We start from the raw sequence: 19,462 nt of genomic DNA, 5'->3' as shown, positions 1-19,462 counted from the left end.
GTCAAAAGTTACAGGCCAATTTTTCGACCATGTGGTAGGGGGGTTATCAGCACCACTAACCTCCATGTTATTCAAAGGTCAACTGTGTATTGAACTGAAAGAAAGTGAAAACATACAAGAATATGTGAGATACAGCGAAAGTATTATTTAGTGAGAAATGTGTAACACTGGGGCATCTGGGTGTCTTGGTGGCTCAGTCGATTAAGCATCCGACTTCAGCTCAGGTCCTGATCGCACGGTTCATGAGTCCAAGCCCAGTGTCTGGCTCTATGCTGACAGCTCAGAGCCTGGAGCCTGCTTCGGATTCTCTGTCTCCCTCTCTCTCTGCCCCTTCCCTGCTCATGGTCTGTCTCCATCTCTCTCAAAAAAATAAATAAAACATCAAAAAAATTTTTAATTAAAAAAAAAGAAATATACATCACTAAATTATATTAGGAAAAAATAAGGGTATAAATCAACAATTTAAGTTTCTACCTCAAGAAGTTAGAAAAAAAAAGAGCAATCCAAATAAAAGATACAAAGCAAACAGAAGGAAATGCCAAATATAAGAAGTCATTAAAATTAAAAACAGAAAACTACAGAGAAAAATCAATGAAACCAAACGCAGGTTCTTAATGACCAATAAAATTGATAAACCTCTACTGAGACTAAAAGGAAAATAACAAGAAAAACATCAATTCTCAATATTAAGAAGAGAGGCTATATCACTACTGATGTTTCCAACGCAGACATTAAAAAGATAATTTGGGAATGCTTTAAACAATTCTATGCACATAAAGGGGATCGATTCCTGGAAAGCCACAAACTACCAAAAGTCTCCTAAAATGGTGTAGATTATCTGAATCGTCCTACAACTATTAAAGAAAATGAATTTGTAATTAAACATCCTCTGTAAATGAACTCTCCATTCCCAGATGGTTTCTCTGAAGAACTCTTTTAAAGAACAATATAATTCTACACAATCTCATTCAGAATATAGGAGAGGAATGAACACTTTCTGAGAAAACAAAGATAGTAAAAAAAAAAAAAAACTTTTAAAAAAAGGAAAATTGCAGACCAATAATACGTTTTATGAAAACAGATACAAAATTCTAGATTCTGATTTAACAATACCGTGAGGTAGACATAAAAGAAGTTGGGGAAGAATCTAAGACAGAAATACTGTACAGAAAAATACAGGTTGTAAAAGAGGAATGTAAAGAGAAACTGACACAGAAAGTGCGGCTAGAGAAACCTAATTTCAAATCCACTCCTTTCCACTAAATATTGAGCAATCTGATCAAGGTTTACCAGCTCTCTGGGCTTCACTTTACTCATCTCTAAAATGGAAATAAAAGCAATTACCTTATAAGTTGCTTACATCATTTAAAGGATTAAATAAGACCATGTTTGTACACTGTTCAACATAATGCCTGGCCTATAATATGTATTAATAAATCATTAACTAAAAACCAAAGTGACTGGTCATTTGCTGATGAAGCAAACAATACTTTGCATAATGTCCGACTTAACCCGGACTTTATAACAGTGTTCACTAACTGTCTCAATTAATCTCCAAATCCTCTATTGTGCCTCTTGACAATCACTTTAATTTTTAAAAATATAAATATTGAGCAAAACTTTCTGACACTGTAATCTCCTTTGATAGTTCCAGTCCCTGTTCTGTGCACAGGCTCAAAAAACCCCTTTAAGGTATAAAAATGAGAGTGATACAAAATTCCCACCATCACAGTTGCTGACCTTGTAAACTCACACAGGGGCCCTGTCCCCAGAGAGAGGGTCATTATTAAAATACTTAGGGGCACCTGGGTGGCTCAGTTGATTAAGCGTCTAACTCTTGATTTCAGCTCAGGTCAAGATCTCATGGTTCGCGAATTCGAGCCCCACATCAGGTTCTGCACTGATGGGGTAGAGCCTGATTGGGATTCTGTTTCCCTCTGTCTTTGTCCCTCCCCTGCTTGTGCTCTCTCTCTCTCTCTCTCTCTCTCTCTCTCTCTCAAGACAAATGAAAATAAACATAAAATAAAATACAATAAAATACAATACAATAAAATAAAATAAAATAAAATAAAATAACTTAGGACACCAGGTAAAGAAGGGAAAGAAGCTGGTGGAGGAGTTGTAGAGGAGACACTAGACACTGCCCTCTAACTTTGCTCCTTTTGAATTTTTATAGATTTGCTTATCTGATTAGTCAGTCACCAATTTGGAAGACACAGAGTATTTACCACACAATAAAGAAAGGCAAGTTCCTGGGACTATAGAGCCTAGTACCTATCACATGCCCTGCACAAAAGAGAGGCCCAGTAAATGCTGTATGACCTGAACTGAACTCCACATGCAACCCCAGACAGGCAATGAACTAAAGAGTTCCTAGTCTGCCATGCCAAAGTGCCTCACTGTCACTGTGTGGCAGGGAGGTTTAGCTCCAGTTACAGCACTGATCCTATTTCCCATTTAGAATCTCAGTGAATGGTGACAGATGCCAACTCTTTTTACCAGTCCATGTCACCTGCTTTCCCCAGAGCCAGATCCTGCTTTGGGCATTTCCCATAGTCCTCACTGATCTGAGGACTTGGCCACTGACCAGCCATACATAATAAGCTATCACCACCCAGATATTTACTCACTTCCCATTGTGTTGCCTCTGGCCTTGTACCTCTTTGGACATCACCTTTAGTCTGGATAATTTAAGAATTGGTATTTGGTGTTTTGTGTAGTGGGTTCTCCTTAAAGGGAGAATCAGCAAATCCATGTCAATTAAATCATTCTCTGCCCACATCTCCCTCAGAGCCACCCTAACCCTGCCTAGAATGAAATGAAAACTTCCTCTTCAGACTAGTACATATATTTTTATGTACACACTCTAAAGGTACAGTATCAAAGTGTAGAACTGTTGTAAGGACAGACATGCAGATCAATGGAACAGAACTGAGAGTCCAGAAATAAACCCTGACATATATGGTTAATTGATTTTAGACAAAGGTAACAAGGTAATTCAATGATGAATGATAGTATTTTCAACAAATGGTGCTGGGGCAATTACATATCCACATACAGCAATATGAATTTAGACTCTTAACTTACTACCTAAAAACTCAAAAGGAATTGTAGACCATAAATACAATATCTAAAAGTACAAACATTTTAGAAGAAAACAAGAAAAAATATTTGTGACATTGAGTTAGGTACAGATTTCTTGGGCATGAAATCAAAAGCATGATCTAGAAAAGAAAAAACTGTAATAAATTTTTTTTTAAAAAATCGATAAATTCAATATCATTTAAGTAAAAACTTCTGTGTGTTAAGGACCACTATTTAAAAAATAAAAAAAGGGGGCACCTGGGTGGCTCAGTTGGTTAAGCATCCGACTTCAGCTCAGGTCATGATCTTGTGGTTTGTGAGTTCGAGTCCCACATCGGGCTCTGAGCTGTCAGCTCAGAGCCTGGAGCCTGCTTCAGATTCTGTGTCTCCCTCTCTCTCTCTCCCCCTCCCCTGCTCACAGTCTGTGTCTCTCTCTCTCTCTCTCTCTCAAAAATAAACATTAAAAAAAATTTTTAATAAACAAATAAGTAAATAAATAAAAATAAACAACAAAACCAAGCCACAGACTTTGGAAATCATGTATCTGATAAAGGACTTATGTCCAGAATATATAAATAATTGTTACAAATCTATAATAAGAAGGCAAATATTCAAATTAAAAACTGGGCTAAGAATTTGAAAGACATTTCTCCAAAGGAAATATACATTTATGTCTATTTAAATGCATGAAAATGTACTCATCATCTTAGTCACGAGGAAAATGCAAATCAAAACCACAGTGAGAACATTTCACATCACAAGGATAACTATAACCAAAAAGAAAATAACAACTGCTGGTGAGAATGTGGAGTAAATATAACCCTCATACATTGTTGGTGGGATTGTAACTTGGTGCACTTTGGAAAGTTTTTGGTAGTTTCTTGAAATGATTGACATAAATTTACCATACAACTCAGCAATTCCACTCCTAGGAATCTAACCACAAGAAATGAAAACATACATTCACTCAAAGAATTATATGTGAACATTTATAGCAACATTATTCACAACAGCCTCAGACCAGAAACAACGTGTGTCCATCAACTGGTAAATGGATAAACAAAATGTGGTACTCCCGTAAAATGAAATGCTATTTACATATAAAAAGGAGGCGCCCCTGGGTGGCTCAGTTAAGCCTCAGACTTCAGTTCAGGTCATGATTCCACGGTTGGTGGGTTTGAGGCCTGCATCCAGCTCTGTGCTGACAGCTCAGAGCCTGAAGCCTGCTTTGAATTCTGTGTCTCCCTCTGTCTCTGCCCCTCCCTGGCTCACACTCTGTGTCTCTTGCAAATAAATAAATAAATGTTAAAATTTTTTTAAAGATATAAAAAGGAACATTTATACCTACTTATACCTATTGGATGAAACTGAAAAGTAGTATGCTAAGTAAAAGCAGCCATATAAGAGAGAATACATATTGTTATGATTCCTTTTATATGAAATGTTCAGAATAGGCAAATCTATAGTGAGAGAAAATTGATTAATGGTTGCCTGGAGCTATGGCTGCAAATTGGGAGTAAGTACATATGGTCCTGAGGGTGATGGCAGCATTCTAAAATTGAATTATGGTGATGGTTGCATAATCCCATAAATTTACTAAGATTCATTGACTTGCATACTTAAAACAGGTCAATTTTATGGAATATAAATTATATGTCATTAAGCCTGTTAAAAAACAAAGGATTAGCAGGTTTTTACAGATTCTTACCAACAATTACTTGATGAATTTGCTTTGGTGTCAAAATTAAGCTGCAGTCATGTTTTTCATGGGGTGTGGATGGGTCTGATTTAAGTCCTTTGAGAACCTGTGGAAAACCATTACTCCAAAATTAATTTTCAATATTAACAAAAGATATTTTAGGAATTCTCATGGCTTCATGAAATTAAAATATCACACATGCCTTTGTTTTCAGAGCCTTTGTCTCCTTGGATGCTATATTCCTAGTATTTAGCAACTGGTTACGTCTGATCCGACGCTGTGCTGCAGATGATTCCTCTTCTATTTCCGTTTCTGAAAGCGAAGGTGACTTTAGACCTGATGCTGGCTGTAATCCTATGTCTGTATTGTTATATGAATCCATACATTCCCTATTGAAATCATAATAATAACTAATTGAGGCCAAGTGTTTTAGAAAATACAATAGCAAATCCAGACATTTCCCATATTGCATGCTTCTGCTGCCCCACTCAGAACCACTTAAGTAGAATGATGCGCTAATCTGCATAAAATTGCCCTTTGCTGACAAGACCCCATTCTTAAACACCTCACCAAGGAAATCGCGCCCACCCCACCACACCACACCCTAAGACAGCTCACAAGAAATGGCTGAAATGGAGCACAAAAGACGAGGCCCTTTGGTTCAACGTAGGAACAACTATATGGTATAATTTCTGCTTCAAGAGACCTTAGGCATCAGGCTGAGTGTAAGCCTTATTTGAAACACATCATCCCTCAGTTCTTTTACCTGTCCTATTTTGCTTTCCTTATCTTGTTTCTCCTTATTTCTGGGGAAACCCAACCTAAAACATTCCCAAACCAAAAGTAAGGAAGGAAATAACTGCAGAAAAAGTAGTTCAATGTTTTGCTATTTTCATATATGTAAAGGTCACTTAAATCACTGAAAAGAAACTAAGGAGTAAAGAAAAAAATTCTGTCTCTTCAGGCGCCCCAATCTGTTCCATACTGTTTGAAGTAAACTTTACCTCTCTGCCTGTTTCTGCATGCGCACATTTCTTAAATGTTTAATATATCTTTCATAATAGTTTTCATGTTCTTGCTTTCCAATTCTTTCCAATTTAGTGTACGCAAAATCAGGATCCACATAGTTATATCTTGGAATCTTTGTGAAAATCGTCCTACAAGATGAACAAGTTATGTTAATATTTATATATTTGCACTTAATCTATCAGCATTTATCGTCTCCTATGCCAGGGGCTAAGCACAAAATGGTGAATAGGGCAGATTCTACTCCTTTCCCTCATATCCTCTTATATAGCAAGATATTATTACACAAAGAAATAGAATAATATCTAACTTTCTTCCCAACCAATTAGAAAAACACTCCAAAAGGTCACTAGGATACAATGGTGTCTACCTTAAAACCACTCTTGAGGAATTAGTCAAACAGGCAATTTGAAGACTTTTAGATTTACACATGGGACTAGATCTGAATTTGACTAGTGTTTCCTAAGAGTTAATTACTTTTACATGATTATGATCAAAATTAGAAAAAAATATATGTAATAATAAATCCTTTTATTAGACACATTTTTTAAAAAATCTCAGAGCTTGGGGACGCCTGGGTGGCTCAGTCAGTTAAGCATCTGGCTTCGGCTCAGGTCATGATCTCACGGTTCGTGAGTTTGAGCCCCACATTCAGCTCTGTGCTGATGGCTCAGAGCCCGGAGCCTGCTTCAGATTCTGTGTCTCCCTCTCCCTCTGTCCCTCCCTTGCTCACGCTCTCTCTCTCTCTCTCTCTCTCAAGAATAAATAAACATAAAACATTTTTTTAAAAAATAAAAATAAAATCTCAGAGCTTATGTAATAACCATCAATGAACCATAGAAACCAATTCATAAATTAATCACAACTACTTTATGTCTCATGTTCACTCATCTAAATTCATGTTCTTCCTTTCACCCACCATATATTTTCCATAAATACAAAAATTACAATTATTCACATCTTCTGGCCCTGGGCTGCCTGAATTCTCATCAAATTGTATTAATTATTAAGATTCTCACCCTCAATAATTAACTCAAGTATGAACTTATTAGTCATAGAGCGCAATGAAATTTAACATTTCTCCATGTTTTCAACAAGTCCTCTATGGTTACAGTAAGATAACTTTAACTGAATGAGAGTCTTTAAGAGAGTTAGACAACGAGAGGGAAATAAACGCTTTGCTATTCAAAGATAGTTGTTGAAAATACTCCCGAGAACCAAAGCAATCTTGAGAAGAACAAAGCTGGAGTCATCACAATTCCAGATATCAAGATACACTACAAAACTGTAGCCACCAAGACAGTATGGTCCTGGCACAAAAAAAGATACATAGATCAATGGGAAAAACAGAGAGGCCAAAGATAAGTCCATACTTAATATAGTCACTTAATCTTCTACAAAGGAGGCAAGAACATACAATGAGGAAAAGACAGCCTCTTCAATAAATGGTGCTGGGAAAACTGGACAGCTACAAGCAAAAAAATGAAAATGGACCACTTTCTTACACCATACACAAAAATAAACTCAAAATGGATTAAAGACATAAATGTGAGACTTGAAGCCTAAAACTCCTAAAAGAAAACATAGGCAGTAATCTCCTTGATATTAGCCTTAGCAATATTTTTCAGGATGTATCTCCTCAAGCAAGGGAAACAAAAGCAAAATTAACTATTTGACTATACCAAACTAAAAAGCTTTTGCACAATGAAGGAAACCATCAACAAAATGTAACAGCAACATACTGAAAGAGAGAAGATATTTGCAAACAATATATGCAATGAATGGTTAATATCCAAAATATATAAAGAACTCATACAAGTCAACACCAAAACAAAAACAAAAACAAAAAAAGGAAACAAACAAAACAAGTAATCCAATAATCCAATTTAAAAATGAACAGAGGACAGGAATACACATTTTTCCAAAGAAGACATATAGATGGCCAACAGACTCATGAAAATGTGCTCAACTCCACTAATCATCACGGAAATAAAAAACAAAACCACAATGAGATATCACCTTACACAAGTCAGGATGGCTAGTATTAAAAAGACAAGGGATAACACGTGTTGATGAGGTCGTAGAAAAAAGGTAACCCTCCTACATTGTTGGTTTGAATGTAAATTAGTACAGCCACTGTGGAAAACAGCATGGAAGTTTCTGAAAAAATTAAAAATAGAAATACCATAAAACCCAGTAATTCCACTTCTGGGTATTTACCCAAAGAAAACAAAAGCACTAATTCAGAAAGGTACATGGACCCCTATGTTTATTGCAACATTATTTACTATATAGTAAAGATATGGAAGCAGCCCAAGGGCCCATCAAATGATGAATGGATAAAGTAGATATGGTATACATATACGGCAGAATATTATTCAGTGATAAAAAAAGAAAGAATGAAATCTTACCATTTGCAACAACATGGATGGAGCTACAGAGTATAATGCTAAGCAACATAAATCAGAGAAAGACAAATACAGTATGATTTCACTCATATATAGAATTTAAGAAATGAAACAAGCAAAGGGGAAAAAACAGAGTGAGACAAATCAAGAAAGAAACACTTGCAGCACCTGCGTGGCTCAGTTGGTTAAGCATCTGACTCTCGATTTCATCTCAGGTCACGATCTTGTGGTCATGAGACTGAGCCCTGTATCAAGTTCCATGTTGGGTGCTTAAGATTCTCTCTCCCTCTCCCTCTGCCCCCTCCCCACTCACGCTCACACACTCTCTCTCAAAAACAAACAAAATAAAAAACCAAAAAGACTCTTAGACAACAATCTGATGGTTATCAGAGGGGAGATGGGTAGAGGGATGAGTTAAATATGTGATGGGGATTAAGGAGTGCACAGGTTGTGAATAGCACCTGGTGAGGTATGGAATTGCTAATCACTATCCTGTATACCTAAAACTAACATAACACTACATGTTAACTAACTGAAATTAAAAACTTTTAAAAAAAAGAATAAACTTCATGAAATACCTCTTTAGCTTTTAGTAGGTGATATTTTTTAAGTGCAAAATAGAGGGGACAAAAATTATTATGCAAATAAAACACTGTTCCTCATTTATTAAAAAATATTTACTAGTGCCTACTATAATGCCTGACACTCTTCTAAGCACAGGACATACTATAGTAAACAGAAGTTAGACAAAAGTTCCTGGATTCTTTTTTTTTATTTTCTTGTCAAAAATCATTAAAGAAATGCAGTAAGAAATAAAATAACCATTACAGTTACCAATAATTTATTTTTTTTAATGTGTATGTATTTTGAGAGACAGCATGAGCACAAGCAGGGGAGGAAGAGAGAGAGAGAGAGAGAGAGAGAGAGAGAGAGAGAGAGAGAATGAATCCCAAGCAGTGTCCACATTGCCAGCAGAGAGCTCGAGGAGGGGCTTGATCCCACAAACTGTGAGAACCAGAGCCAAAATCAAAAGTCAGGCACTTAACAAAATGAGCCACCAGGTGCCCCTGTTACCAATAATTTAATACATCATTAAATTTCATTACTTAAAATTACTAATTGCTAACCAGAAAATAACTAAATTTTGCATTTCTATTAGTATGGAAAAGAGTAAACTGAGAAAAATAATTTTGGCCATGATATAAATAGGAAATGCTTAGTCTTCTTCAAAAAAATATCTGGCATTTTTAGAACAAATGATTAAGACTGATTTAGAAACAAAATATTAATATTACATTAACATGTCTATACAAATATATTTGTGTAAGCATAGGAAAGGACTGAAAAGAATACATTAAAAAAAAGTGTTTCCAACAAATACTTCTGTATGGGATGGAGTGCAATGAGTCAGAGGGAGGGATGAGTTTTCCTTTATTATACTACATAATTACTTAAAATGGAGTCTGAGCGATTTTTACACTCCTATGTTTCAGGGTATCTGTCAAACAAAAAAGAGCGAGAGAAAGGCTGGTATGGATAAAATCTGTAAAATGAAATAATAAGACAGGCTATATAAAAACCCAGAATCTTCCAATTGTGGATAATAAAACAATTATGGCCTAAAATCAAATAATATTGCAAGAAAATGGCTGTAAAATTAAGTAAGCTTAATGACTTACCAAAGGTAAAGAGACAAGCAGAGAAAACCCAAGGATATTATCAAGTTTAGATAGTCTATAGTAGCATACAAGCAGGCAGAAAAGAAACTCATTTCAATCTTACAGGTGTAAAAACCAGGATGCCTGGGTTTCTTCTAAGCACTTGGAAAGCAGTAATTTCTTTGAGGTTTGGTGTGGGGGGTAAGCTTAGAAATTCCCTGGGCTTGCACCAATGGGTTAACAAGGCATAAACAATTGCAAAGCCATAGGATGCTCACACCCAAGTTTGGGTAAACAAGATTAGGTGAATAACGATAGAGAAGGGGGGCTAAGGCCCCCAGAATAAAGCAGGGGGGGCAAAGTCCCCCAAAATGGGGGGGGGCAAGGGCCCCAATACAAACGTATATGAGATAAGCAAGATTAGGTATTCAGGGTGAAAGTGCCCCCCAATTTAGTACTATAGCAGAAAGCTGCTTTCACAGGAAGGAAGGACAAATTAGGTAAACAGGTAAATAGGGCTATAGACTGCTGCCATTGGAGTGACCCAAAGAGGAGTTGATTAGCAGAAAAAAAGGTGCCTTGTTAACCCTGAGGTTATATGCTCTGTCTTATCCCCTAGGCTAGCTAAGATAAACAGACAGAGTCTCCTGTCTGCTGTTAACAACCATCTGCCCATCTGCCCAGCATCAGGATTTTGGTTTATACTGACCCAAGCCCCTAACACCGTATATCTTCAAAATCCCCTTTCCCTCATGCCCATGAGTTAATGTTCACAAATTTATTGTCTCTTTGTGCACGCCCATGATGTCTGTAAGCCTTCTAATCTTAATGAATACAGAGCAAGAACCCTTATTCAGGGCTCTTGTCTTTTCCCGGATATTAGCCATCTCTTGCTTTTAATCCTGTGTCTGCTCTCTTGCTGGTCAAGAAAGTACTTTAGACTTAGAGTCTACAACAGTTTGAATGGATTTAAATTAAGGTTTAACATCACTTTTGATCCTCATTATTGAGGTTTTAGTTCAATTTGGGGAAGGTTATGGGAAATGTGACTTTGAGGGGAACAAAGAGGATGATGATGACGATTATGATGTTTACTTTTATCTTAGAGAAATTGAAGCTGTCAACCATACTTAATGAATAGGACTACTATAAGAGCTTGATACATTTTTTAAAGTGATTATTTCTATTATTCTATACTTGTCCACAGCATATTTTAATAATCATCTGGCAAACCATTCACTTCCTGTCAAGCACACAGTAGAGGTGACAAGAAGTTAGACGAAGCAAATACAGTAGCATTCAATAACCATCTCCTCCAATGTAAAAAAAAAAGGACAAAGAAAATAAAATTTTATTACTATTATTATTATTGTCATCATTAGTTTGTTACAGCAGGATCTGCTAAGACCTACATATCACGTTGGTAATTGTGCCTTTCAAAATTTCAGGTTTTTAATATAGCATGTTACCTGAAATGTTTATGCTGGTCTCCAGACCTGATACTTGCAGCTCGATCATTGGGAAAAGCTATCAGTGCATCCTTCGGTGACTCTTTACTTAGGTGATGATTGTGAAGGTGTGTCATGGTTGATTGAAGCATTGCAACAGGTGCACAGTCCTTGTATTTTGGCAAGTCTCTGACCACAAACTTTCCCGTTGGATTACTGACCAAAGGGGATATACCTTTTATAGAATTGGATATTAAGTTAAATTTTTTTTTTTAATTTCAGCTGTCCGAATAATTTCCATGTATTAATAGACTATACCATTGATTCCCTTAAAATGAAGTCCCTAAACAAAGAAACACATTCAAAGAAATTCAAATAATTCATTAAAAAGTTTTTTAATGTTTATTTTTTTTTTTGAGAGAGAGAGAGAGTGCGTGAGCAGGGTCAGAGAGAGGGAGACAGAGAATCCAAAGCAGGCTGCAGGCTCTGTGTCATCAGCACAGAGCTCCATGCAGGGCTTCAACTCACGAACTCTGAGATCATGACCTGAGCTGAAGCCAGACACTTAACCTAGTGGGCCACCCAAGCGCCCCTACAAATAACCATTTAACAAATGAACCTACACAAAACAATTCTGAAATATAATGCATGCATAAAAAATAAAACATAGTAACTTGAAGGAATGGGTTAGCCCATATGACACAAGTTTTCATAGATTACAGAGAGCTGAATATCAGTAATTTCATATGGCTCAAAGTATAAAAGATAATTGAGGATTACATGAAACAGCAGCAATGCAAAAATCCAAGGAGTGGTCAAAATTAGTTTATATTATATTACAGACTCAAAAGAAAACATAGAACATGAAAAACATTAAAATATGTAAATTTTATAGATCACTAAACCAGTACTATTACAATTGTAATCCTCAAAATGGCAACATGAGCAAATGTTGGGGACATGTTAGAAATGCAAATTTTGGGGTTCTAACAAAGACCTATTTAACAATCATTTCTGGGATGTAGGACAGTGGTACCTATTTTAACCAGTCTTCCAGGTGATTTTGATGCATTCAAAGGTAAGAACCACAAGATTAGATTACATGTGATATACATAGCTAAGCAGTAAGTGTATTAAGATAATCCATATAACCTTTATTTAACAAAAAAGGTAAGGGTCAATAATAGCTTACCAGGATTAACTTTCATCACAACTTTCTTGGTGGAAGGTTTGCAGACACTCTTGAAATATAAATATATTTGATGAAAAGGTTTCAGAGATGTAGACTGAAAATTTTCATCTGCCACTGAGCCAATAATCTCTATCAATTGCTTCACTTTAAAGACTCCTACTTGATGTGGAATGAATGAACATATCACATTCTAAAAAAAGAAAAAGTAGTCAATTGCTATAGACTAAATGTCTGTGAACCCCCAAAACTCCTACATTTAAGCCTAATACTCAGTGTGATGGCATTAGGAGATTAGGGCCTTTGAGAAGGGATTAGGTCATAGTGCTCTTATAAAAGAAGCCCCACAAAGCTCCCTAGACCCTTCTACCATGTAAGAATACAACAAGAAGTCTACAACCAGGAAGAGGATCCTCACCCAACTGTGCTAGTGCCCTGATCTAGGACTTCTAGCCTCCAGAAGGTTGAGAAATAAATTTCTGTTGTTTATAAACCATACAATCTATGGCATTTTGTTATATCAGTCCAAATGGATTCTAAAAAATAATATTATACTGTTGGAAAAAATAAAAAGCAAATAAAAAACTTTATAAATTTTTACGGAGAGCTAGTTCATCACCATGACATGAAAGTGGCTTAGAAATTTGATATACGGCATTGACAAACATTTAAGATATATATTATTGGAAAATTCTTTGAGAAAATATTAAGAATGATAGTATTGAAGCGCTTGAAGGATAGCAAATTAAGGATCTCCAAATACCCCCTCCTCTACAAACAGGAAGAGACCACTGGAATAATTGTCAAAATCAACTTTACCCAAATTTAAAAATTACCTAAAAGCTTATAAAAAATCCCAGAAGTATTTATTTAAGAAAAAAATAGCTGAATTTCTGAAAGCATAACAGGCTTCATGGCATTTTTAGACACTGTGATCCGATGCTCTTATTCCCAGTTTTGTGCTGTCTTTGAAAATAGCCTTGCAACTATGGCAGCTGTGAAAACCATTAGCTGAGCAGACAGGAGGGAAAAGAACAGATTTGGAGCTCTCCAAAAGCCCCACCACCAGAGAATTGTCCCTCTATGTCCAGTCTAGAAGCTAGCCAAAAAGCCTATTATAAGGGTATAATTTTCATTGACCTGGTTCAGGGCTCATTCTTTGTGAACAATTCTCTCCACTGAACCCCCTTCTCCTCCCGGCCCATCAAAAAATCAGCAGCAGGGCACTTGGATGGCTCAGTCGGTTAAGCAATTAAGCATCTGACTTTGGCGCAGGTCCTGATCTCATGGTTCATGAGTTTGAGCCCCACATGGGCTCTGTGCTGACAGCTCAGAGCCTGAAGCCTGCTTCGGATTCTGTGTCTCCCTCTTTCTCTCTGACCCTCTCCCACTCATGCACGCACTCTCTCTCTCTCTCTCTCTCTCTCTCTCTCAAAAATAAGCAAACATTAAAATTTTTTTTTACAAAATCAGCAGCAATTGTTAATCACAGCTAATAAGAGGAAAATAAGAGGCAAAACAAAACAAAAAAGGAAAAAGAAAGGAAAAGAGAAACAAAAAACAAAAACAGAAAACATTCAGAAGGCATTTGAAAAGCTCTGACACATTCCTGGGAATCTAGATGACGGTTTACATGCCCAGAAAAGATTTGAGAAAGCTCCAATTTCTCACTTTTGCCTCACTTTGAGATGCTGTACAAGAAGGAATTAAAGGCCAAAAAGAGTTGTAAACTACCTGACAGAACAGTGAAGATTTGCCCCACCCAATACACTTACACAAAAGCTCTTAGCAAAGGCTGTGAGACTTACTGATTCAGGGAATTTAAGAGAAGCTCTGCCCAATCATTCACTGACCCCAAAATTAACTGAGAAGATCCTTGATTGGCTGCACATAACCAAGAAAACAACCTTTACATACTCAGTCTAAAAAAAAGCACTAAAGACAAAGAACAACAGAAACAAATAGCAATGACAATAAATCTTGGGGGTATCTGATTTCCAGAGTTGCCAAATACTATCATTTAAAATGCCCAGTTTTCAACAAAAAATTACAGGGCATGAAAAGAAATAGGAAAGTATAGCCAATACACAGAAAAACTCCAATCAATAGAAAATGCCTTGACGAAACTCAAATGTTAAACTTACCAAAGAGGGTAAGTTGACTATTATAGATATGCTCAAACAACTAATGGAAAATATGTCTAAAGAATTAAAGGAACAAGCGGGACTACATCAAACAAAGCCTTCTGCACAGCAAAGGAAACCATCCACAAAATGAAAAGGCAACCTAGGGGATGGGAGAAAATATCACTCATTAATCACCATCACTCAACATCACTAATCATCAGGGAATTGCAAATCAAAACCACAATGAAGTACCATGTCACACCTGAGAATGGGTATTATCAAAAAGACAAGAAATAGAAATAACAAGTGTTGGCAAGGATGTAGAGAAAAGGGAACCCTCCTGTACTGTTGGTAGGAATGTAAAATGATGCAACTACTATGGAAAACAGCATGGAGTTCTTCAATCAATCAAAAATAGAACTAGCATACAACCCAGCATTTCCACTTCTGGGTATTCATCCAAAGAAAATAAAAACACTAATTCAAAACACTCAAAACACTAACTCATTGCAGCATTAGTTACAAGAGCCAAGACATTGAAACAACCTGACCGTCCACCAAAGGATGAAGAGATAAAGAAAATACAGTATACGTATACAACAGAATATTATTTGCCAATAAAATAAGAACAAAATCTTGCTATTTTTGACAACATAGATGTACTTTGAGGGCATTATGCTAAGTGAAATAAGTCAGACACAGAAAAACAAATACCATATGAACTCACTCACATGTGGAATCTAAACACAAAAAAACAAACAAAAAACCAAACTCACACATACACAGTACAGACTGGTGGTTGCAAGGGCAAGGGGAGGAGGATGGGTAAAATGGATGAAGGGGGTTAAAGGGTACAAATTTCCAGTTATAAAATTAATAAATCGGGGGATCCTGGGAAGATGGCGGCGTAGGAGGACGCTGGGCTCACCGCGCGTCCTGCTGATCACTTAGATTCCACCTACACCTGCCTGAATAACCCAGAAAACCGCCAGAAGACTAGCAGAACGGAGTCTCCAGAGCCAAGCACAGACGAGAGGCCCACAGAAGTGGGTAGGAAGAGCGGAGAGGCGGTGCGCACTCCAAGGACTGGCAGGAGGGAGCCGGGGCAGAGGGGCGGCTCGCCGGCCAAGCAGAGCCCCCGAATGTGGCTTGCAAAAGCGGAGGGGCCGGACAGAATGTGTTCCGACAGCAAGCGGGACTTGACATCTGGGAGGTCATAAGTTAACAGCTCTGCTCAGAAAGTGGGAAGGCTGGAGGACAAAGGGAGGGAGAGTTGTTGAGCCCCGGACGACAGAGCTCAGCTTGGCGGGGAACAAAGGCGCTTGCCACCGCCATCTCCCTTGCCCATCCCCCAGCCAAAATCCAAAAGGGAACCAGTTCCTGCCAGGGAACTTGCTCCCTCCGCGCAAACACTCAACTCTGTGCTTTTGCTGATCCATCCCTCCCGTGGGTCTGACTCCCTCCCGGTGCTGCAGGGCCCCTCTCGAAGCCGATCTCCCAAACAAAAGCGAGCTGAGCCTGCCCCTCCCACCCCTGTACACCTTGCAGATCCACCCCGGCACATATGCCAGATCCCCAGCACCACAAGCCTGGCAATGTGCAAGTAGCCCAGACGGGCCACGCCACCCCACAGTGAATCCCGCCCCTAGGAGAGGGGAAGAGAAGGCACACACCAGTCTGACTGTGGCCCCAGCGGTGGGCTGGGGGCAGACATCAGGTCTGACTGTGGCCCCACCCACCAACACAAGTTACTCAAGACAGCACAGGGGAAGTGCCCTGCAGTTCCACACCACTCCAGGGACTATCCAAAATGATGAAATGGAAGAATTCCCCTAAGAAAAACGTTCAGGAAATAACAACAGCTAACGAACTGATCAAAAAGGATTTAAACAATATAACAGAAAGTGAATTTAGAATAATAGTCATAAAATTAATCGCGGGGCTTGAAAACAGTATAAAGGACAGCAGAGAATCTCTTGCTACAGAGATCAAGGGACTAAGGAACAGCCAGGAGGAGCTAAAATATGCTATCAATGAGCTGCAAAATGGAGACAACTACGGCTCAGATTGAAGAGGCAAAGGAGAGAATAGGTGAACTAGAAGATAAAATTATGGAAAAAGAAGAAGCTGAGAAAAAGAGAGATAAAAAAATCCAGGAGTATGAGGGGAAAATTAGAGAACTAAGTGATGCACTAAAGAGAAATAATCTATGGATAATTGGTATTCCAGAGGAGGAAGAGAGAGGGAAAGGTGCTGAAGGGGTACTTGAAGAAATCATAGCTGAGAACTTCCCTGATCTGGGGAAGGAAAAAGGCATTGAAATCCAAGAGGCACAGAGAACTCCCTTCAGACATAACTTGAATTGATCTTCTGCACGACATATCATAGTGAAACTGGCAAAATACAAAGATAAAGAGAAAATTCTGAAAGCAGCTAGGGATAAATGTGCTCTAGCATATAAAGGGAGACCGATAAGACTCGTGACCAATCTCTCTACTGAAACTTGGCAGGCCACAAAGGAATGGCAGGAAATCTTCAATGTGAAGAACAGAAAAAATATGCAGCCGAGAATCCTTTATCCAGCAAGTCTGTCATTTAGAATAGAAGGAGACATAAAGGTCTTCCCAAACAAACAAAAACTGAAGGAATTCGTCACCACTAAACCAGCCCTACAAGAGATGCATAGGGGCACTTGTACCCCAATGTTTATAGCAGCACTCTCAACAATAGCCAAATTATGGAAAGAGCCTAAATGTCCATCAACTGATGAATGGATAAAGAAATTGTGGTTTATATACACAATGGAGTACTACGTGGCAATGAGAAAGAATGAAATATGGCCCTTTGTAGCAACATGGATGGAACTGGAGAGTGTTATGCTAAGTGAAATAAGCCATACAGATAGACAGATACCATATGGTTTCACTCTTATGTGGATCCTGAGAAACTTAACAGAAACCCATGGGGGAAGGAAAGGAAAAAAAACAAAAAAGAGGTTAGAGTGGAAGAGAGCCAAAGCATAAGAGACTCTTCAAAACTGAGAAAAAACTGAGAACAAACTGAGGGTTGATGGGGGGGTGGGAGGGAGGGGAGGGTGGGTGATGGGTATTGAGGAGAGCACCTTTTGGGATGAGCACTGGGTGTTGTATGGAAACCAATTTGACAATAAACTTCATATATTGAAAAAAAACAAAAAAAACAAAAAAAATTAATAAATCATGATATAATGTACAGCATGGTGAGTATAGTTAATACTGTATCACATATTTGAAAGTTGCTACAAGAGTAAATCTCAAGAGTTCTTATCACAAGAAAAAAAATTATGTCACAATATATGGTGATGGATGATAGACTTATTATGGTGATCATTTTATAATATATACAAATGTCATTACGTTGTACACCTGAAACTAAGATTATGTATCAATTATATCTCAATTAAAAAAATTTTAGAAAAGGCATGAAAACATCTCACAAAATATAAATTATCAATAAAGTATATAAATTATTAAAAAGAACAAATAAAGGGAAGGAAATATGGGAAACTCACAAATATCTAGAAGTTAAACAATACACCCCTAAGTAACCAATGGGTCGAAGAAATCTCAGGGGAAGTTAGAGAATACCTTGATTCTGAGATACCTGGACAACTATATGTAAATGAACAAATCTGGACCCCTAAATAAACCTATATACAACTCAAAATGGATAACACATTTAAATGCATAAGCTAAATTTCTTAGAGGAAAACACAGGAACAAATCTTAATGACCTCGGATACTGTATAACTACCAAGATAGGATACTCAAAGCACAAATGGCAAAAAGAAAAACAAAGATAAATTGGACTTAATCAAGCTTCAAAACTTTTGTACTTCAAAGGACAAAAAAGGAAAGTGAGAAAACAACCTATAGAAAGGGAGAAAATATTTGCAATTTACATATCTGACAAAGGACTTGTATCCAGAATACATAAAGAACTTTTGCAATTCAACAACAAAAGGATAAATATTCCAATTAAAAATGGATAAAGAGTATTGTGTTAGTTTCCTATTGTTACAATAACAAATTTCAAACAACTCTGTGGGCTAAAACTGCTCAACTTATCTTCTACTTCTACAGGTCAGAAGTCTAACACAAATCTCCATGGGCCAAAACTAAGATTTCAGCAGGACAGTGTTCATTTCTGAAGGCTCTAGTGGAAAATCTATTTCTTTATCTTTTCCTACCTTCTAGATAGAGGCCATCACATTCCCTGGCTCATCACCTTTCCCTTCCATTGTCAAAGCCAGCAATGGACATGCAAATATTTTTCACATCATATCACTGACACTTTTAATGCCTCCTATTTCCACTTTTAAGTATCCCTGTGACTATACTGGGTCCACACAAACAATCCAAGATAACCTCCCCATTTTAGAGTCAACTGATTATCAACATTACTTCCAATTAAAACCTAAATCCTCCTTTTGCCATGGAACACCACATATTCACAAATCCTACAGATTAGGATAGGGACGTTTTTAGGTGGACATTATTCTGACTATCAGAGACGTGAATAAACATTTCTCTAAAGAAGATATACAAATGCAAAACAAGCATATGAAAAAACATTCATCATTAGTCACTGGGGAAATGTAAATGAAAACTGAAATGATAAGCCACTTGGGCCCATCAGGATGAATATAACCAATAAGAAGGATATTAACAAGTATGGGCAAAGGTGTGGAGGTATTAGAACATTAGAATACATATTCTTTACTGGTAAGAGTTGTGAAATGGTGCAATTTCTTTGGAAAATAGTATGATAGTTTCTCAAAAAGTT

The 19,462-nt window shown here is 37.4% G+C and overlaps 1 protein-coding gene across 1 annotated transcript in view; it reads right to left on the bottom strand.

The window, feature by feature from the left end:
• Positions 1-19,462, bottom strand: part of CFAP47 (cilia and flagella associated protein 47) — a 540,470-nt gene that overhangs the window by 487,653 nt on the left and 33,355 nt on the right. The window contains exons 9-13 of the mRNA XM_058712583.1: positions 12,516-12,705; positions 11,345-11,558; positions 5,788-5,940; positions 4,986-5,172; positions 4,793-4,889 (exon numbers count right to left, since the gene is read on the bottom strand). Coding sequence (XP_058568566.1) covers positions 4,793-4,889; positions 4,986-5,172; positions 5,788-5,940; positions 11,345-11,558; positions 12,516-12,705 — 841 coding nt within the window. The remainder of the gene's footprint in view (positions 1-4,792; positions 4,890-4,985; positions 5,173-5,787; positions 5,941-11,344; positions 11,559-12,515; positions 12,706-19,462) is intronic.

Source organism: Neofelis nebulosa, chromosome X (genome assembly GCF_028018385.1).
Source record: "Neofelis nebulosa isolate mNeoNeb1 chromosome X, mNeoNeb1.pri, whole genome shotgun sequence".
Lineage (NCBI taxonomy): Eukaryota > Metazoa > Chordata > Mammalia > Carnivora > Felidae > Neofelis > Neofelis nebulosa.
This window is presented reverse-complemented; position numbering and strand designations above follow the sequence as displayed.